Genomic DNA, 22916 nt, shown 5'->3' with positions numbered 1-22916 from the left:
ATTCCTATCCAAGGTCTAACTTTAGCAAACTCCTATCCAGCACAACATTTTCCTTCTTTTCTATGTGCATGTTATAGGTTCCATTGCTGAAAATTGCAAATTTGTGCAAATCGGACTGACACATCCAAGAAAGAACTTAGGGACTATGCCGATTAGCACACCTATCTGACACCTTTTGGCTGAATTTTGGGAGTAATTTATAGTGCATCTTAATCCTAAATCTAAAGTTTCAACCGATGAAAGTACCTCCAGGACTAGAGCACCTGACACACTTGTCCAACATTTTTAGGTTCATATTTCAATGATAGGTTTATTTTTGTATCTTATTTTCCAGATTTGTACTTCTCTGCTAGTTTTTTGATATATTAATGTCTACTTATGTTGAATATTGTCAATTTTGCACCATTTTACCTAGTTCTTGCATCTTCAAATCAAATCGTATCAAATATAAAAAGAGGAAATAATCAAACAAAGTATTCAGCTCTCCTTTAGGACTGAAGTTGGACCTCTTTGGCTATTTCCCCCAATAAAATGATATTGATTTGGGATCTTAGTTTATATCTCAAAGCTGGGACTCCATTTCCCTCATTTCATAAGTGTTCTAGTCCTTGAAGAGAAAATAGAGAAGGAAGAAGAAAACATTACTAACTCCCCTTTAATTAGTTAAAGGCGAAAAGGAAGAAATAAGAACTCTAAAGTTAGATCAAAAGAGATGGTAGAAAGCGTAGTAGCAAGTAAGCAAGCAACATGGGATTCAACCATAAAAGCTAACAAATGAAATTTGGGTAAGCAATGAAGCTCCTTTCATGGAATATAAGAGGTTTAGGAGAAAACCAAGAGAAGATTTGTCTTTTAGGTCTTTTATTATTTGGAAACCGTGATATTTTGTTAATCTAAGAAACTAAATTAGATAGTGAGGAAGACAAATATTTTCTTCAAAAGATCTAGCTTAATAGTAAGAGTATAGCAATCTTTGCTAGAGGAGCCTCTGGAGTAGTTATTACAGCTTGGTGGATTGATTTTTCTTTAGAGGAATCCTTCATGAATGTCAACTAGATTAGGCTCTCCTTGAGAGAAATGTCATCGAATATTGTATTTTCCATCACAAATGTTTATGCTCCATATCATTCCAAATCAAAGATTGAATGCTGGAACAATGTAAATGCAAGTAGACATAAGTGATAAGTCGTCAAACTAGATTCTTATAGGGAATTTTAACTTGGTTCTCAACCAAATGGTAAATAAGGGTGACCTTCCTATTGATGGGTGTTTCATGACCACACCAACACGGAATAAAATACCAAGGTATCTTATTCTTTCTTGAGCAAAATCTTGTGTATGCTAAGATTGTGAAAGATCATAGAGGTGACTCCAAGGTTCTTCTCTGTCAGGTTTTGATGTATGGATAAGCTCAATGATTGTTGCGATATGTCAGTAACACAAAGGAACTTACATTTAAATCGTTCTTCACTTCTTCTGCAATGCTAGCTGGAACTTCATCGGATATTGCAATCTCATGATGCTTCTTCTTCAAATAGATACAATTGAAATGAACTGAAATTAAAGGGGAAAGGGTTAGAAGGATCTAAATCTACTCCCAAGGACAATGATATCAATGGATAGTGCTCTAATGGACGAATTCCAAATAAACCAAAATCTGCCTCACAAAGATCAACTACAACTCCACAAGAACTGGTGCAATCTTCCAAGGGTTATGCAAAGAATTTTCATATATTAATGAACACCATCATAACGAACAATGCACATTCAATGATTGAAGTTAAGCATCAATATAAAAGGCTTTGGCTAACTTTACACTACAACTTATAATCAATAAGATGCAAAAAGTATGAGCCATGGAAATTCATCAAAAACCATTATATTCTCCATTGAAATCAAAGCACTTTATCTAACAATTGAGAAATTGGAAGAACACCATGCAACAAGTTGAAATAAACATGAATCCACCATATCTTCAATGAAAGTAAATTTTATTTCTCCAAATCTTACAACAATGTCTTCTCCTTCTCCTACTCTACTTTTATTCTAAGGAGAAAGATCTCTCTACTTGAATTAATGAGCTATCTATCTAATGAATTACAAATGAGAAGGCACGGCCTTTTATAGAGATCCTCCCACAAATGAACAGCCAAGATTTATATGAAATCAAGGGTCAAGATTACAGCACACACAAACCCTAATTAGGGTTTGGCCAAGAATACCATTGAGGTGCAAAGTAGTTGATCAGGCAATTAATGAGGCAACACGCCCACTAAGCATTTAATAGCCCATTACTTAGAATAGCACACCCACTAAGCATTTAATAGCCCATTACTTAGAATAGCACACCCACTAAGCATTTAATAGCTCATCACCCAAAAAAGGCACGCCCACTATACCTCTCCTTAGCGGCCAATGCAATAAATTTGGTCATGACAGTTGGGAGACATTTGATTGGCCGAAGAAGGTGAGGGGGTGCCACCTCAACATGTTGGACGCCATGTGGACTCGATGACTCATCACGAGGAATATTCCATTTTGCATCATTTTGTGATCAAGGTTCTAACTTTGATTAACTTTTCTGAAATTATCTTTCCTTGATCATTTTCTTTCTTCCATGTACTTGCTTGGGAATTCACCTTCTTGGAATATCTTTCCTTGTTGACGATTTTGTCATTCTTGAAGTCTTTCATACTTGAACTGGATCTCAGGAACTTTTAATGTCTTCCTTGAACGTCTAGAACTGGAATTCTTCCTCCTTGCTCTTTCTTGACTGGGATCCTCGACTTCCAGAGGAAATTCTTCTCATTTGTACTCACTTGAATCTTGAGGTCTTTGAATTGGCATTCTTTGGAACTAGAATTCCTCCTCCATGAACTTCCTGAGACTGGATTTCTTCTTGAAATTAAATGTCATAAACTAGATCTGCTCATCTTGGACCTTCATGCCTCTTGACATCTCGATGTTGTCTTTGGATTGGATAGATGAATTCTTGATGTCTAATCATTTCCTGCCATTTTGGAGATGGGCGCATTTGGAAGGGAAAGAAGGAATTTTTCCTTAGTGAAATTTCATCATGTCTATGCCCTAAAAGTGCTTGGGTGCATTTGGGAGAAACTGAAGGACATCTTTGCCTTGGAAAAATTTTATGATCTTTTCTATTTCTGAGGAATTCCTAAGCACATATCAACCCTAGAGAAGGAAAAATTCCTTTCCTTGTGAAGTTTTGTCATTCCTATTTTTTGAATGCTCGTGTGCGCCTTGAATTGGAGGAATTTTTTGACATAAAACCACTTTTTCACTTTTCAAGGAATTTTGTCCAATCTGGAGTTCGGAGGAGAGGAATTCTCAACACTTAGTCAATTTTCCACTTTCCTAGAATTCTACATATTTGGGTGCATTTTGGCATGGAAGGAGGAATTTTGGCATTTTTGAAAAATCCTTCACTACCGGTGAAATGCGCTCCCTTCCCTATCCCGGAAGCAAATTTTAGGTGGAGGAGGAATTTTGATAGGGAGGAAAATCCTCCTTGACCAAGGAAATGCACTCTCCTCTTGTCCTTGAGTACAATTTTGAGATAGTGGAGGAATTTTGCCAAAGAAGGAAAATCCTCCTTGACAAAGGAAATGCGCTCTCCTCTTGTCCTTGAGTGTAATTTTGAGGTAGTGGAGGAATTTTTCAATAAAAGATGAATTCCTTCATGCCCAAGAATGCCTTTGCCATTTTGGGAAAGAATTCTAGACTTAGCCAAAATTTTGATCATCTACCTGCTTTTCAACTTTTCTGGATTTAGAACTTGGATATTCAAGAATGTTTTGTTGTCAGTGCCCTGCCAACTGTTAGAGATAGACTTTCCAAAAATAGACTTACTAAAAATAGTAAGTTCTTCCAAACATCAAATTAGGGCAAACTGAGACACAAGGACACTTACTAAAAATACACTTGCTAAAAATAGTAAGTTTGTTTAAACACAAAATTAGGCCAATCCAGGCCGCAACGAAACTTACTAAAAATAGTAAGCCCTCAAAATTCGCTCAAATTTCATTGGTAGCTTCTTAGAAGGGTTCTCATTTCAATGCTTCGCTTATATTTCTCAAAACCCTAGGTTGATGACCTCATTTCTAAGTTTGACAAGTAAAAACCCTAAAAAAGACAATATCCATCATTTCTAAGGTTGTTTCTCTTTCATTTCTTCATATCAATTCTCAGGGTTATCTTGAGACTTAGCCAAATATCCATCATTCCATTCATATGCACATGCATTCTTTGTTCTATCATTGCAAACTCTTCCTTGGATGATGATATCATCCACTCAACGATATCCTCTTCTCAAGACTCCCCGTAATGAACCTGAAAAGACAAGGAAACATTGTGAAGTACAAGTATCAATCAAGTTCATTGTTAGCAAAATGCAAAGTTCGAAGGATAAAGCAATAAACACAATGCATTTCTCAATACATCAAAACCCTAATTCTCGACTTGATGACAATATTAAGACGATATCCTATCTAGGTTGTATATTCCTTAAGAATCCATTTCCTGCTTAGTCAATTCATTACTTTCAAATATCAAAATCCAAACCAACAACTTACAACTGATTCCTTAAGGTCGGGAGACGACACGTACTACAAAAGACTTGGTTTATTCAACAAAAAAAGGGGGTCCCCATTTGCAATGGGGCGATGTGTGAAAACATCACAACACTTCCTATCAGAAATAGGTAAAGATAGTACATCGAAGAAATCATAAACTCTCATGACCTAGAAAATTTAATCCAACAAATGAAAAAACACCTTGGCTAATAACAGGTGTGGGGCTGCCTTCACTACAATGCAGCTTGACCGATTTTTTATTGTTGGGAAACTTCTATAGACTTTCCCTCTTGCTCAATCAAAGATCCTCCCTAAGGTGGGGCGCCTTAAATCTGAACTGACCTAGCTCACCAAGGAGATAGAAATAGTAAATATCATTTCCAACAGCTGTACTGTGAAGAATCTCCTTACAAAATAAACTTTTCCTCACATACCTTCCATAGCCACACAGGAGCAAAATGGAGAATGTATAAAAAAGGTGACTGGAAGAATTACTAAGTATGGTTCTCGATATGAAGAGCAAACTAGATTCTTGGAGGGGATTTTAACTTGGTTCTTGACCAAATGGGAAAAAAAGGCGGCCTTCCTATCAGAGACAGGGAAAGAGAGTACATCGAAGACATCACAAACTCTCATGACTTAGAAGATTTAATCCAACAAATGAAAAAACACCTTGGCTAATAACAGGTGTGGGGCTGCCTTCACTACAGTGCAGCTTGACAGATTTTTGATTGTTGGAAAACTTCTAAAGACTTTCCCTCTTGCTCAAACAGAGATCCTCCCTACTCCCCATTCAAGATCATAAAACAAGCAATCCACAACTCAAACAGAGATCCTCCCTACTCCCCATTCAAGATCATAAAACAAGCAATCCACAACTCAAACAAAGGCTTGACTAGGGTTTAGTACCACTTAAAATTCATCAATATGGCTCAATGAGGATGGTTTCAAACAATTTTTTTCCTTGTCGGTCTCATATTTTTCCTAGACAGAATCCGATGAACTAGGTAAAAGCTACTAAATCTGCTATAAGAGATCGAATCCAAAACAAAATCCAGAAACTAAATGTCCAATCCCTGAAGCAGCAGCTGTAAGTCATCCAAAAGAACATTGAAGATGGGCCAGGAGAGGATTTGCTAAAACAGCATCAACGCTACTCAAATAAACTCCTTGTCTTGTTGAACAAAGAGGAAGAGGTGTGGCACCTTGAATCTAAACTGACCTAGCTGTATTGTGAAGAATATCCTCACAAAATGATCAGTTAATAAACATTTCCTAACATACCTTCCATAGCCACACAGAAGCAAAATGGAGAATGTATAAAAAAGGTGACTGGAAGAATTACTAAGTATGGTTTTCCATATGAAGAGAAACAAAACCCTTCAGTCAGATTGCTTGAATGGTAATTTTTATCAATTTTTTTGGGAAACTCTAAAAGAAAATCTGCTTGAAATGGTGGAGGACTCTAGACTTAATCAAAGACCACTTGGGAGGATTAATTCTTCCTTTTTGGCCCTAATCCCTAAAGGAGCGTACACAATGAATATGAAATGATATAGGCCTATTTTGGATTCCCCTTTGCAATACCTCTTACGAAATTGTTACTATGATCATTGCTAAAAGAGTTAAGCCTCTTCTGCAATACCTACTTTGCGAAAAACACATTGGCTCTATACCAAAAAGCCATATCTGAAATGGCATTATCCTCACATAGAGAGCCATGCATTCTAACAAACAAAAGAAAAATGATGGCTATAAAGCTAGACATGGCAAATGTGTTTGACCGACTGTGTCATAAAGCCACTACGGCACTCATATCGATTTTGGTTTCAAGAAGAATTTCATAAACTGGATTGAAGTCTGCATTAACAGGCCTTCAATTTCCCCTTTTGGTAAATAGCAGTCCTACATGTTTTTTCAAACTTTTAAGTGGTTAGACATAGAGCTGTCCCCTCTCTCCTTCCTTATATCATCAATACAGAGGTTTTGGAGAGAAAACTGGAACAGAAAAGTCATTAGAGACAGATTGTTGGCATTCTTACTTTTCAAAGGGGGAAAGAATTAAATCCTGCTCAGTTTGTTGATGACACTATTCTGTTGGGATACATCTCAGATTGCAAGAAGGTTCACCTCTATTCTAAAAATCATCATGAAAGCTACAGGTAGGAGAATCAACAGCCAAAAATTGATTATATATTTTTTTAAGGCTCATCCAAAAGAGGCTGGAAAAATCTCAAGTGTCTTCAGTTTTGGAATACAAAGTGAGTAACAACTATCACCTATTTGGGAATTCTTGTTTCTTTTTAGCAAATTCTTGTCCAAAATCTTAGGCATTGGAATAAGATTCTTTGCAAATGAAGACTAAAATCAGCAGCTGGTCTAATTCTTGATTAATTCCCGTAGCTCACGTGATCTTTAAAACTCTGTTCTTGGTACTCTTCTTATTTTATCTAATGAGCATAAGTTTGAGCTTCCAAACTGGATATGAATAAAATACAGCAACTTCTCAGAAGATTCATGTGGGAAGGGGTAAAATAAGATGACAAAAGGAAGTCTCCTTTTCAAAATGGGATAAATTGATCAAATCCAAAAGGAATGAGATCTTGGGGTAAGGAACATTCAATCTCAGCAGCTGGCTTTCGCTGCAAATCATGTCTAAATTAAAAGGGGGGTTATTCTTCATAACCATTCAATCAAGAAGACTCAAATTTGGAGGAAGCTTAAAAAGGCCAAAGATCTGATTTTTATTCAGTATTGGATGCCTGGGAAAGGAGAAAAATATTGCTTCCTTGGGACAAGATAATGGGAAATTTTAGAGACTAGATATCTGACCCTCTCAGAGAAAGGTTGATCTCCAACAACTTCAAATACCTCCAACAGGTAATGGATTTAAGTGCAATTCCTCAATTAAGAACTACTCTTGATCTTAAGATACCTGCTTTTCTAAGATCAGAGTGCTCCTTTTCATGTTCCATGGATGGTAGGCTTCCTTTGGAACCCACTGCTGAGGACTATTTCATTTGGGGAAACAGTTAAGGCTATGGCAAATACTCTATCAACAAAGGTTATATTCTTTTGAAAGGACCAAAACCTCCTTTGCCAAAATGGAAATATATTTAATACTAAGGGCTATCCCAAAAGTAAATTTCTTCTTTTGGTTTGTGATGCAAATCCATCAACTTTGACAACCTCAAAAGAAAGAATTTTATCAGAACTATTATCGATTATGTGATTGTTTCTCAGGATTCAGCTATGTAGTATTTGAGTCAAACTCATTGTGATGCAGGAGCATTCCAGGGCTCATGCAATCCTGCACCCTCGAAAACATATTTGCAAACATTTTTTGGTTTTCTATTGTGCATTTTTATTGTGTTGCAGGTTCTGTTATGGATTGATCTTCATAGTTTTTTCTGAACATTTCCTTTGAATCTTCCCTGTGCCTCTAACTTAGCGTCCATACACCTTACAATGTGCATCTAATAAAAAGGGCACTGGGAATTATAAGTCAGTTTCCTTGTACCTGGTCATGGATCAACCCTGTAGCAGCAATTATCATAGCTGGGTGCTGTATCCTGACTTCTGCAGAATCTAAATATTAAGGCCAATTACTTTGAATGCACTTAGTCCATCCTGGCAGATAATGGATATTTAATACCTGTCTGCAGCCTCATTCCTCTGTCAGACCTCCAAGCATGGTAATTTCTGCCTGCTGCAACCTGATTAATAATCCTAATCATGGGAATAGGTCAGTAGACAACAGTTCCTAATTGAGGATGGTAGCTCAAATAATGTTTCATTTATTGTTCCCTGCACTACTGGTTGCAAACTCCTTGCTGGACGTACTTATAGAGGCATGGATTCATGGCACAGCCATGCTTTTATGGTGGCTGTCATTCCTTTATGTTGGCAGTTACTACTGACAGTTCCACCACTGGCTGACAGGTAATCATTACTGTGACTGAGAAGTTACATTTCCCAGGTGCAACCTCCTATTCCTGGTGCATTCCACTTGCTGGACAGCAATCTAATGCTTATATGTTTATGTAATTTTGCTGTCATTCCTCTAAGCTGCTGCTGCTATATCTAAATTTGTGTTTTGTCATTGTTCATTTTGGAAACCCATATTTCATTAGTAGTGGTTCACAATAACCCATCTCTCATGAGCATGAATGGTCCACTTAGCAATCATTGCATCTAGGTGACGCTGACAAAGATGAAGCATCGAGACTTCCCATGAGGTTGCCCATCCCAGTGCAAATCCTTTTGCATAGTCTTTAAGCTGTTTTGCTTTGACAAGTGTCAATCCACTGGCCTTCTGTTATGAGACAGCATATTTCGTAACAGCCAGTTTCCCCAGCCAGCTCCATTTATACCACTCATGGCTTACACATATTAAACAAATAAATGTCTTTTATGCAGCCATATAAACCATAACATAATCTACCACAAAAGCTAAATAATAAAGTATACACACTCGATAATCTCAGAAGTAGATTTGAAAAAACATAATATTGCCTTTAGATAGTTATTATGATTAAAAAGATATGTTGAGATACAACACATGCAAACATTGTAATTTCAGCTGAAAAACTTGGCCAGTACCAACCCAAATGAGTTGAACTGTTCCACTAATCAAAGACATAAAATTTCACAAGATATGCAAGCCTCAAACAAGTGCCCTAACAATGCATGCAGAATCCCTTTCTGATTCCACAATCTCTCAAATTTAGTAAAAAATTGTACAATTGTACAGAAGGGCAAGCATAAGCTATCAATGATCCTAAGGAAAACATAAAATGGATCTCATGTTCTTTCAAAGTAAGTTTCATATTTTACATCTGCTGGATCTCATGTCCCATGAGGAAGTAGCTGTAATGCTGAGATAACCTCCAATGCAACCTCTGCAACTTGCCGGTTGCTTGAGTTTCTAAGATTAGAAACAACAGATTTAATTCTCATTATGTCTGATATACGAACGGAAAACATGGGAGAATTTTTTTCAATAAAGTGTTGCTCCTTACATGCAGAACAAAGGGCATAAAGTAGACGCCATTGCAGCTGTGAGGAAATGGGGAGACTCTGTCGGCTAGAAATTGTCTCCAGAACCTTTCCAAGGCATGGAAGATTGGAAAGCAGACTTAAGGCTGCTTCTTTTGGAGCTGCCTTAGAAAAAAGAAATAAACAGTCTCCAGCCAAGTCTGAAATTTGAGATTCATGATTTCCACATAGCTCCAAAAAAACACCAATATAACTTCCAAAGTCAGTGATGTCGCTAATTCCACCCTCCTGGATGTCCATATTGCCAAATTTTGTACTTATATCATTACCAGGCATTTCCAACATGCCTCCAGGCTTTCCTCTTTCAGCACTACGACTCAGAAAAGACTGGCATAAAGATAAAGTTGGCTCCAAAAAATCTTCCATCTCCTTTGCATTGACAAACTCAAGTAAGGCTCCAACCCTCCTCACTACTTTCAGCTGTGAAAGAATTTCAGTCCCCACTTCAGGAGCAGATGCCAAAAGAAGACACAGTCTAACGTTATTGACATTTGCATTTGAAAGATCTTCACAGAGAAATTCAAAGAACTGTAACACCAATTTAAGTTGAAGAATTTCAGTAACTCCTATGTATTTCAGATCCAAAAGCATAGCAAGTAGCTTCTGAGCGTACATGGGAATAGGATCCTCATCCTCAATGAATGTTGTATATAGAGGCAAAAAATATTTTTCTGCTATTGATTTCAGATCCTCCACTCTTGCATCATCTTTTTGTGAGTCTGATATTTCATCAAGGAACAGTACAAGTGCATCAAACAAAATTTTCAAGCATAAGAAGCGAGCATCTGCATCTGTATTGTTTTTATATAAGATAGCAAGGCTAGGAATGACTTGTCTTATAAAAATCTCTGAGTATTCAATCAGAATAGATGACTCCTGCACAACCAATTCAAGTATGCGCAGCAGAGTTGACTGAAAATCCTCTCGACCCTGTACCATTGAAAAATGATAAAAAAACAATTGTTAAAAAATAACTTTCCATTTAACTGCCAAAAAATTTGGATAATGCATATGATTTTCTCATCTACCTGAAATGATGCACTCTCAAGATGTTTCATAAAAAATGCAAGCTGTTGCAAGACATGTCCAGTGACAATCCTTTGCTTGAACACAGGGCTGTTGAAAAGATGGAATACAACAGGAAAAAGATGGATACTGCTTCTAGGTTGAGTCCGACCTGCATATGGAGTGGCAGCCCCTGCCCGCTTACTATTAGACAACTGTTGAATATCACTGGTAATGCTGTCCAGTATACCTGGCACAGTACTAGCTACTATCTGTACAAGACACTCCATGCCTTGTTGCACATACAAATCTTTTTCTTTTGTCATTCTCTCTATTGCTGGCAACACTTTTGCATTGCACAATGAGGGTAACCATCTGCGATTAGCCTTACAAAGAAGTGCTGCACAAACAAACGCCTTGCCACGAAGCACCTCAGCCTGTTCCAATAGTGACACAAGACTGGGAACAAGAGTTTTCTCCTCTAATAGAGAAAGCATATGCTTACCCATGTTGGTGATCATATTACTTCCAAGAAGGGCCATATTAATAAGATTTATATTAATTTGTTGCTCCCTTTGACTTCCCCTCCCTAAGCCAGCAACGAGGTCTTTGAATGTCAACTTTTCTAAAACTAACTGAATGTTTGGTGGGCTGAAACGGACCAAGCGTACAAGACAAGAACCAGCTGTTATACGTAAACTTTCTTGCTTCCCTGGGGCTTTGAATATATAACATAGGTTCCCAATTACTTCATTACTTGTGAAGCGTGCAGCCCACTCACCTCCCTGGCTGGCAATGTTTTCAATAGTTTTCAAGGCATACAGCTGTGTAGAATCATCCTCCCCTTTACGTAAAATAGATGAGATAAGCCCAATCAATGCACTTGGAACCTGCCACAAGTACCAAAAGTTGAATAAAGTTTTAAACTAGTGCTAATTATTTAACAAAAATAATCCTACATACTTAAAAATACCACAAGAGTAAAGCATCCAGACAATACTATACCAGAGAAGCCTCCATTACTTAAAATTAAAAAAATAAGGGTAGTAAATATCACAATGATAATACTTGTGAAACAAGAAAAACTTACAAGGCGTATTACACTCACAAAAAGCTTTGCAATTGGTAAAGAGGATTAAGGATAAAAATCCCAAAAGTGGTAGATTGACTAAATGTCACCATTCCTATCTCGTATTAACAAATGCATAGAGGTGCATGTATGCTTTGCGGATCTCTTTACCTTGCCACTAATCACCAATTTACAAGTTAATAGTTCATAGAGCAATGGACGTTGATGACTTGGTACTAAAAACACACCTATTTAACAAAAATCCAAAAACAAAAATCTAAACAATAATCCAATGTAAAATATGACCTCATGCCTTCCCCACTGCCCTCACACCACCCCACCACATCCCCATACTTAAAATTAAGCAAACAACTTCAATTCTGACCAAACACTCCATGCAAAAATTGAATGGACATGTATATCAGACATAAATGACACAAGATTTAGGGGCTAACCTGCCATGTAGATGGTGATGACCGACTATCTTTTGCTGGACTTTCCAGACCAACAACAGCCTTTGGAGAATTTTCACTCTGAGTGGAGATATAGAACAGGAGTTCACCTAAGGCTGCCATAGCAAATCTTCTCACCTTTTCCTGTTTGTCTCGAAGAGCATCACTTAGCACTGAAACTATACCTGAACTTGCCACTTCATCTTCAATAATAGTTGCATGCCGAATCAACAAACCCATTACTGAAACAAGCTGAACACGCAGAGCAGTTGGTTTAGATATTCTCAGCATCTTAACGAGCATGGACAATACTGGACCATTGGTTAAGATGTTAGCTGCATCCACATTGCTACTTAGGGTTTCCAAGTATCTTAAGGCATTCTGTTTTTCCCCAAGAGTTGTGCTGCTACTGATACTAGAAATTATACGACCAAAGAAACCTTCCAGTTTATCTTGTGAGAGTTTCAAGAATTCAGAAGCAGGGAAGGCATCAAATGGAAGCATGCGTACATCAAGCGCAGGCTCGGTAGCCTTATCACTTTTCCTGCTGATCATGATCGGCTTCACAGATAAATCAGATGGATGCCAAAGTGCTTGTGACAGATTAATGGAGACTTTTGAAGGATCCGCATGAGCTGGAGACACAGGGACCTCTTTAACCATCTCAGCGGCAAAGCCTGCAGACCTCTGACCTCGTCTTTGAAGACCAACACCAGGAGGAGTTGCAGCAACATCTTGATGTTCTATACGTGAACAATATTCCACATCTTTCGAGGAGTGTGATTCGATGGCCTTAGTATCCTGTGAGTTATCAGTTGACACCTCACAGACATGGTTTTCTTGTTGTTCTTGGTCATCTTGCATCTCAGCAGCTGAGTGAGATTGCATTTGACGCTTAACTTCAGGAGTAGAAGCTCCAGATACCGAAGAATCAACAACTTCATTCTCTTCTTGAGTTTCACTTTCAGCATTTTCTGCAAAATCCAATTCCAGGTCATGGTTTTCTATTTTAACATCACTATCATTTTCAGAGTTTTTAGGTAAAGGCTTCCTGTAATTTTGACCCTCACTCTCCCTCTGTAGGTTAGTCTTCACTATCTTGGATAACCTAAGTAAATTTATTCCTGCATTTTTTTTGCTAGATAACTCTTTCATGGCTGATCCATCAGCAACTCCACTTGAACTTTTTATGCGATGATTTTGAGTATTCTCCATATTGGGGTTGTCTTTAGTAGGAGTTAACAGTCCTTTTGCCCGTAGTGCTTCACTTTCAATTTGCTTATGAGCTCCATGTACACCTTGCTTAGAAACTTTCACAAACTGATCTCTTTCTGGTAAAGAATTTTCTGCATTTTTGTCACAAGTTTGAGGTGCAGCTGACTTTGAACTCAGCTGAAGTAAATTGCTGAAGGCAGGCTCAGAAGGTAAAGATAATACTTTGAGTGTCATTCTCCAGAAAGCATGCTCTCGAAGCTCAGACCACTGCATTCTCTCAGCTGGATCCTTAATCAATAAACGGTTAATCAGATCAAGCAACTCTTTGCTTGGATTATTTGGCAGTGGTGGTGTTGAATCAGATATTATAGATTTAACCAATTGAGTAAATTCATTAGCAACAAATGGTGGCCTTCCAGCATAGCACTCATACAAGACACAACCTAGTGCCCAAAGGTCTGAAGCGAACGAGTGCACACCTCCTTCCTGAAACAGTTCCGGGGCCATGTAGCAAGGTGTACCTCGTTTTGCTTGTGGCAACTGCATAAACCACAAAAATATGTTAATATGGATGTTCAGGTCAATCCATGATGAGCAACAATTATAAGTGTTTCTGTATTTTTTCCTCTTTTGAGACATTACAAAACAGCATAATAATAAAGAAAATTTAGAAGATGACCTGAGAAACAGAATTTTTTGAAATATCACTGAGCCGCCTTGCCAGGCCAAAATCACAAAGCTGAAGCATGTAAAAAGCATTACAAGTCATCATTCTAATTATAACACACAAGCAAATCATAGAATTTGATTAAACTAAAGATATAACTAATGCATATGCAACAACCAAAATACAAAGACAAGAAAAAAATCACCTTCAGACGACCATTTTCATCCAGTAATATATTTGATGGCTTTAGATCACAATATATTACACCCTTTGAATGCAAAAACCTGAATTTAATTGATTAAAAACATTAACAAACTCATTTGAAATAGACCCAAATTTTTGTATATGATGCAAGGTGAGCGTGCATTACTGTAAGGCTTGGACCAAGTCACGTGCAAAATCATGTATAGATTCCTCTGGCAGCTGGCTATCCTGCATGGAACAAGTTGTAACACCCTGTTATTTTGAGTGGAAACAGATTGAAAAAGGTTACATTGTTGATGTGCACTTTTATTTTTTAAATGTCTCTGCTACAAAAAATTATAAGTACATAACAGTGACTAGAAGTCAAAATGAAAAAGCCTTATGTCCCTATCATCAATATTCATAATCTACATTGTGTTTATGAGAACCAATTGTCACCAGTATCTCAGGCTCTAGCCGTTTCCGTACTATATGGGAATATCAACATATGCAAGATCAACTTTAGTCCAATGACGTTGAAGTACTCCCACTTAAACAAAAAACCATGATGGTTCCACGTTACACATATCATACCGGCCTATGGTCCTATTATTTAATGGTTTAAAAAAAATTTAGTGAACTTACTAACCACAATGAAACAAAGAAGTCAAACAACAAAAAAAACCATATTTTGCTACAAAGATATATGTTCAGATAAGCTTATTGTGATAATATCAAGAAGAAAGGTTGCATAATTTGTTAATTCAAAACAAAGGATATCCTAACATCAAGCACCACAAATTAGCCTTTATTTGATATGTAAAATAATGGAGTCAAATCAAATCTAGGCACCAAGTTTTTGTGTGTCAACTAGATAACTGTTCACAAAAAAAGTTGGAACTGAAGCTATGTTTCCAATTTTCAATGTACTTGAAAAAAAAACAATTCTAACTCTAAAAGGCACTAACATGCACACCTTCATTGCAAATGTTTAAATTTGTTGTAAAGAGACTCTGATACATCAACTTTCAAAAGAATATAATCATAAGAAAATGAGAACATGAGATGAAAAGTATGAACCATCTCATTCACTAGGTTTTAGCCACACAGACTAAGAGAACAAAATGTAGACATACAACACAAAGCTTTAAATCCCTACTTGGTTAGACAGACAGACACACAGACAGCCAGATAATTTGATCATTTTAAAGGATTGTCAATCAAAACATTCAATTTTTGGGACAGCATTAAACAAACAGAAAACAGATTTGACATGCCACTCTTGCAGACTCCACTTGAGACACACACACACACACACACACAGAGAGAGGACCACTCCAATCATACACAAGTTTCTATAACATCTTGTATTCCTTAAAAAAAATCATTCAAATGAGCATTGTTATAGTAGGATAATTTGAATTCTAACACATCAATTTGTGGGAAAGCATACGACTTACGAGAGATACAAATTAAGTTTTTAATGACATTCTTGCAGCTTCCTCATCAAAGAGAGAAAAAACTTATCTTCATTAAAGTCCGTCAAAATATATAGAACATATTCAGTTTGTGAAAAAGCAGAGGAAAAGTATATACTTGCAGACTCGGGACTCCACTTGTGTTCGTGTATACGTGCATGCATGCGTGTGTGCGTGAGAGAGAGAGAGAGAGAGAGAGAGAGAGAGAGAGAGATAGAGAGTCGGCAAGAAAACCCACTCCAAATATACACAAGCTTCTAGAAATTTGTATCTTCCTTAAGGACGCATCAGTCATCACATAGCAGTGTAAGCATATAGCAACATAACCATTGAAACTAAAACTGATATGAATTTCAAATGAGACTCTTGCAGTCTCCACATGAGATAGAGAAAGAGCAGAACACTCCGAACATACTCCACTTTCTAAAATATTAATAATTTAATATCCCTTATTGGAACCTCAGTCAACCAAAAGCAGTACATGCATTAAAATTGAAACAGATTGAGTTTGTTGGAAACCATTTAATATCAAGCTGCCCTAGTCTCTAACACAAAAACATGATTTTATATGTTAAGAAAGGGTTGGTTATTAACAAAATAATTTTGTACATGATTTTCTATGTTAAGAAAGAATTGATTACTAAGGAATAGGATATACAGAAATTCTTACCTGCCGTAATAACGTTAGAAGATCCCCCCCAACACAATATTCAAGCACAAGCCATAGATGCGCAGAAGTCTCATACCTAAAAAGGTAAACCTATCAGATGCAAATTTAGAGTATATATGTGCACTGCGTTGCACTTATGCTCAAATAAAGTTTCAAAATCTTTCCTTTGTCTGTATGAATGATCTGTATTTCCTTCACTTTAAATAATGTGGGAAAGAACATTAAAAGATTCACTATTGATTTGCAACATGATAGAAGCCCTCACATATGAAACATGTATGACAATGAAAAGCAGGAGAAATTACTAGGCCACAAAAGGACTAGAAATAAGAAACACAGCCTATCACCACAAACTCACCATGCATAAAACTTCAGAACGTTAGGATGATCCAAGGAATGAAGAGTCCGCACCTGCACATAGGCCAAAGCTCTTAGAAATTGATTTTAAAATCAAAATAATATACAAACTACACAAATTGGTGCAACACAACTTCAACTTCAAGTCCATAGACATTAAAAGGAAACTAAAAGTCTGCTAAGAAAAAAATAATTGACCATTCCAAATTTCATGAACAATTTTCTCCTTAAATAAAAGGCATGTTTGTGCATCTGTCATTAGCTTTATGTGAGAAATATACAGAACATTCATCTTCCATACATTAATAGCTATAGCCTATTTGTCTTGTTCTACAGTAAAGCCTGGATACTTTTCCAACAGTTGACTTTAAAGCCAAGTTGCTAGTTCTGGTTTAGATCCTGGTTTGGTTCGGGGGTTAGATTTGAGGGTCCAGCAAAAACAAATTGAGTTCAGGTTTGTCCATAAGAAAAATTCAAAAATATATGAAAATCCGTCATATCCCTGTGTAGACAGCGGGATCATGAGAAGCGTGACTGTATACGATTTATACACATTATATTTTCCAAACTTACAATTAATAAAAATTATGTTGACTGATTAAAGGTGTTTGCGCTTTAACTAATATTATTAATGAAAGAATGCATCCTTTTCCTACCGCCTCTGAAAAGACACAATGCTTTCAAAAGGGGGTCGCGTGATTTCAAGAAGGGATATGACCACGCCACCAAGGGAAGCACGGGGAGGAAAGGGAGGAATGGGAAATCGGAAAAAGGAGAAGCGACAAACAGGTAACCCTGTTACTCGGCATTAGTATTAAGTCCGTTTCAGTTGCAATGCGCCAAGTGGCCCGCAGGATAGTCTGTGGACGTATCAGGCTAAAACAATGTGGAGGAGTGTCGCTGGTTCTTCCCAGCGATGAAGAACCAGAGCCTAGACATGCAAGACACCCCCCTCCCCATTGCCAGCAGGCTGATACGCTCCCAGGCTAAGCCGTCTGGTGGCTCAGGTCGTCTATGTTGTTACCTTCCATTGAAAGTTATTGTCATACGCAAGTTGCTCAATTTTAGTTTCTGTAATTTACTTAAATCTTAACAGGAATAATCATAGTTCATGCAGTAGTACAGGCAACATGCTAATAATCATATTCATTATTATTCAATACATAATGCAGATCCGTAAATAAACATTTTTGTGAATTAATCATATTTATAATTAGTAGAACATAAAGCAATCAAGGTTATAATTAACTTATCATTCACGCCAGACATAAGACCTGCAATATCAGGTTCTGTTATTAATTATTAAAATGAACTCTAACCACAGACAGTGATGAATTGAATAAATGTACATAAACCATTAATTCACAGATACATTAATATGAGATAAGGAAAGAACTATAATTAATAGCAATCATGCTTCTGCAATTAAACAAGAACATAAAGAATCCACACTACCATAAATAGAATGAGTGAAATCAAGTAACACATATGCTGAAATCTTTAATTTTTGTTTCCCTGTAGACATTTGTAATCTTCCTACTGTTTCCTGTTTGTTAGCCCATTTGAAATAAGGGGTCCCAGCCAGGGGTATGCTGGGCCCATCCTCAGGTGACCCTATGAGCCCTAAAAGACGGGATGGGTTTGGATGGGTAGCCTAGCCAATCGGGAGCGGCCCCAACGTTCTGAATGGGTCTATGTTGTGTAACTGAATTACTATTACTGCTATATATATATATATGTTATATATTGCAATGTATATAGGTCTATGTTGTGTAACTGAATTACTATTATTGCTGATATATATATGTATTGCAATGTCTATAATGTTGTAGGGAACCCTCGATCTGATTTATTGCCCATTCCTACCCATTGGAGTGACAAATTTGATCTAAATCTCAGGAGAGCAAGGCAGGGACAACAAAGGCGCATTACAAAATCATAAATAAAATAATATCAACCTAAGAGCAGGAATTAGATACAGAATGCATATACATTATATTAAATTTTAAATATATTATATCAAAATTTAAAATATTGAAATTTAATTATAACATGATAAGTGTGTTACATTTAAATATATTACAGTTAAAGTAAGTTTTTGACATCATTGCGGTACCATTGTTGCTAAATGCTAATTTAACACAGGATTAACATACTATAAAAAGAATAGGAGGGTGCTAATATCACCCTTACCTGTGAACTGTAGAAGTCCATGCCATCACCTCTGCATACCAGAAACAGGAGCTTATCCAACCCAAATAAATGCTGGCTGAAAGCCAATACAGTAATCAAGGGACATCTAACAACCCTAGAAGGATTCTCAATGCAAAGGTAACACCATAGCAAAGAGCTTTGCCACAGCATGAAGCCTCCTGTGCTCTCCAACAGAAGCCTCCAAAACCTTATGTTACTAGATCACCATTTTATATTGATAGATTGCCACTGTGTCACAATAGTACACTAAATCATCACAGAACAGAACACCGGGCGCAGACAAACCTCACAAAATTGCAAATACCAGAAAATATGAACAAACTGCCACAGGTTCGCTGCAGAATTTATCAAATGCCATTGGATTCGACATTGGTTTGCCAATGTTTGTGCAGGACAAACCACAATATAGATAAGCCAAACCCTAGCATACTCCAAAAGTACACTAATCCAGAATCCAAATACAGTATGGATCAGACACCAATCCTACGGTGGAGGGCGGGGGTGACGGACAGGTAATATAGCTTTAAAATAGATAATTTCACCACCAGTCCAAAAAAATCACAGAATGAGTTATCTCCATTTTTACCAATGAAGTGATAGTCTCCTTGTTCGAATGTAAGGGGTAACTCATGCCAAAATTAATCCTTTTTAGTTTCATTTACTACAGGATTTATAAAGTCTTAATCCCCACGGGCATTTTCATTAACCATTTTAAATATCAGTAAAATAGTAATGTACACTTAATATTACCAGCATAGAATGAACCTATTACAATACAGCAACCAGTAAAACATTCTACTAAAACAGGGACATGCCCTCAGTTAGGGGAAATCATCTCGGCTTGATGAATGATTAAGACATAATGCAAGAGCATACAAGGCATTATAGCCTTCTCGATTTTTACACTGTTCCTTATTCAAGGATATTTTATGTTTTATTCATTTCAATTGTAGAACCTTCTCCTAACTCTTCTCACCTAGGTAAATTGTTCTTGTCCAAATGTTTCTTATCAAGTGATAATGTTTAAAGCCTTCGGCATTTCAAGCACTCAGTCCAAATTTAACGCCCTTGGATGACATGTCTCTGGGGTTCTTTCATTTACTCTGATAATGTGGACATAAATTACCAGTTTGAGACCAAGCCAACGTCCTGCAGTGCATCTCAAACAGTCGGTGCCAGGAGCAAGCCCTCATTGAGTTCGACAGAATAGATGCCTTCTGGTTGTCATATCATGGTTAATGGCAGTTCCTTTGGGGATTCATTTTCACCATACCTTAAAAAGGTGCGGAAAGGAAAGATAAAAGGATATCTTCATTCATTTAACTATTGATGAAACCTTTTACCATAGAATATACATGTTTAGTTGTTGTCCAGCAGAGCATAGTTTAAAAGTCTGGAGCAGTGTCGTGATGAAGAAACGGATGTAACCTCTCCCAGGCATGCGTCCCATGTTATTTTAGCTGCAATAATATTATCTAGAATCTGGGCAAGTCGAGTTGCAAGTACCAAGTAAATTCTAGAAGAATAGATAAACTCTGAGTGGGCCTTCTTACCAGAAAGGTGCTCTGAGAGGCAAATCCAAAATGTTATCAGATAACGAAAGACAGAGTCAAGTTTAAATCCACCTTACAGACGGGCACCATAATCCCAGCAGACATGCCAGATGAGAACGCGTTACTGACCCATGTCTAAAGGGGTAATTTGAAGAGATAACCAGACCTAATGGGGTGCTTTCGAGCGTGACCAAAATTTAAATATCTAAAAGAAAGTCTCGTACTTAACCTAATCTAGTATGTGGCCCAAACTCAAATCCATCTAAAATGGGGCCCAAGCTTAGGCCACACTGAGTTACAGGCGGTCCATAACCGCACCCTGGATTTAGCAAGTAAAATGATGCATCCAAGCCAAAATCTCCAGCATAACAGCATACGCGCATTAAAACCAAGATCTAGATAACCCAAGGAAATCAATCTAGCCCAACAATCACATAAAGATGCAGTTAAATCGTCGCAATCAGTTTTTAGTTGTTACAATATGGATCCGTTAATACCTACAGGGCAAAACTTCAGAGTACCCTAAGTCAACAGCATTATGTTTCATGGATTTATAATTTCAATCAAGTATGTGCTACACAAGTTTTGAAATTGCTCTTAGTTTAAACTTAAAATGGAACTTACTTCCTGAAGCACCTTGCTCTTCTGGGACTTGTCCACACTCTTGATTGCATGATATTCAATGGTCTTCTTTTTCCTTCCTTTATAAACAGTCTGAAAGCCAACCAACCAGAACAAGCCCACATCAGAATCAATACCTCAGAAGCTGATCTGATTAGAGATGAATAGAAAGGTACAAGTAACCATGGGGAATAGATGAATCAAAACAAGCATAAAAAACTGTAGGGATAGAAGAAATGTAGATACAGAATTCTTCCCCTTTCCAATAGCCTCGTATATATGATACTGATTCATGATTTACATGCAGAGAAGAGGAACGGGAGAAATGTTAGTCGCAGCATTAAAATTGCGATGCAATCACATTTAGGGGGAACCATTAACTTGAATAACCAGGGCGGGAGAATTAATACATTTTTAAACGTATTGTTTTGTTGTATTGGGTCTAAATTATTTGATCGTTGTGGAGGTGGGGTCGATTCATTTTTTGTTTGTTTGTCCCTTTCCCTGCTACTCTCTTAGATTCAATGAAATAGTCAGCTCTCTGTCGAGACGGGACCTATTTCTATTTTAATGAAATATAGTAAAAAATAAAATAGAGTTATTTAATTAAAATTTTATATAAGATTTTGATAATTATGGTTGTAATAATTATTGTTATATATATTTATTGAATTGTAGAATAGATAATATATTAGCATATATATCTTATATATAATCTATATGTTATATGTTATCTTATTGGAGACATAATTTTAGTTGAGTACAAAATAAATGTAAGAGTATTATATATTAGATTATATGTAAGATATATATGCCAGTAGAAATAGGAGGATGGAAGGAACATGATAACTTAAGATTAATGTTAATGTATTAGCATTTATTTAAAAACTCATATTATCTCATTGCTCTTTGATACAAATGTTTCACTTTTTGCTAAAACAACCATTTGCTCTAATATTATGGTACAAATTTAAGTTCGAACTAGCAAAGTTGCCTTGGAGGTGCCTCACCTTCAAGAGCTACTTCATTGGGGTATGCCTTGTGTACTGTTGTCAGGTTGCCCCTGAACACTTCTACCTCTCGTGGTCGTTCTTCGCCTCACAGTCATCATCGAGGCTAGAGTTTCTCTACTCAAGGCTCTTGGTCTACCAAATCCCAAACTCCTCGATGTCGCTCAGGCGATAGGAGCGACTCAACTAGATGTCACTCTACCTTGCCTCCTGGTGGCACTGCTTTTAGGTGACCTTTAGGAGGTATGGGGTCGTCAACTAGTGTTGATGGTTGGTCGGCACTAGATTCTCTAAGTAGTTCCCTTGGCTAGTCTTGGTGATTTCTCCAGTGTCAAATGGAGACAAAGATAAGCATATTGAAGAAGATAGAGATGATGAGGGGTGGTCCAATCCTGACATCACCCTAAACCCCACAATTTATGGGGTAAATTGGATGGCCACGACCCTTTGTCTCCCCCATACTCTTGTTGCTCTCATCACTTAGTGGTTTTTTATGTTGTTTCTAGCTTTTTGGGTTATGCTTGTGTGAACTTTTTGTTTTTGATTAAGTAAAAATAGGTTTTTAAGGGACTCAAAACCCAATTACAATTCGAAAGATGAGCATTAAAGAGACGAAACAAAACAGCTGCAAAACACAAGCACAAAAACCAGCAGCTAAGAAAAAGACAGCAAGAAGCCAACAAGAAGTTGGCTCCAAACCCAGCATTACAAATTAATTGAAAACTTTAATAGATTCCTCGGCATTTTGAACCAAGAGCATCATCGCTTTGGC

At 37.1% G+C, this 22916-nt stretch overlaps 1 protein-coding gene across 1 annotated transcript; it reads right to left on the bottom strand.

Annotated features, from left to right (window-relative positions):
- Window positions 1-9072: 9072 nt before the first annotated feature.
- Window positions 9073-21549, bottom strand: LOC131070408 (serine/threonine-protein kinase RUNKEL). Its single transcript, XM_058005918.1, has 10 exons — window positions 21381-21549; window positions 21138-21227; window positions 16748-16800; window positions 16390-16465; window positions 14429-14490; window positions 14264-14342; window positions 14071-14130; window positions 12180-13931; window positions 10679-11545; window positions 9073-10580 (listed from the first exon to the last, which is right to left on the bottom strand). The coding sequence occupies exons 1-10, from the start codon at window positions 21426-21428 to the stop codon at window positions 9441-9443; spliced, it is 4227 nt and encodes a 1408-aa protein (XP_057861901.1). The 5' UTR covers window positions 21429-21549; the 3' UTR covers window positions 9073-9440.
- Between the last annotated feature and the right edge of the window lie 1367 nt (window positions 21550-22916).

Source organism: Cryptomeria japonica, chromosome 3 (assembly GCF_030272615.1).
Source record: "Cryptomeria japonica chromosome 3, Sugi_1.0, whole genome shotgun sequence".
Taxonomy (NCBI): domain Eukaryota; kingdom Viridiplantae; phylum Streptophyta; class Pinopsida; order Cupressales; family Cupressaceae; genus Cryptomeria; species Cryptomeria japonica.
Note: the sequence above shows the minus strand (reverse complement) of the source record. Positions and strands in the feature narration are given on the sequence as shown.

Excerpts from the sequence above, each read along its gene's own strand:
- LOC131070408 (XM_058005918.1), bottom strand. The coding sequence starts at position 21,428 with ATGAATCAGTATCATATATACGAGGCTATTGGAAAGGGGAAGAATTCT. Across the intron at positions 16,801-21,137 it reads AGAGCAAGGTGCTTCAGGAA|GTGCGGACTCTTCATTCCTT; the intron begins GTAAGTTCCATT and ends GCCTATGTGCAG. Across the intron at positions 14,131-14,263 it reads ATGAAAATGGTCGTCTGAAG|CTTTGTGATTTTGGCCTGGC; the intron begins GTGATTTTTTTC and ends TACATGCTTCAG.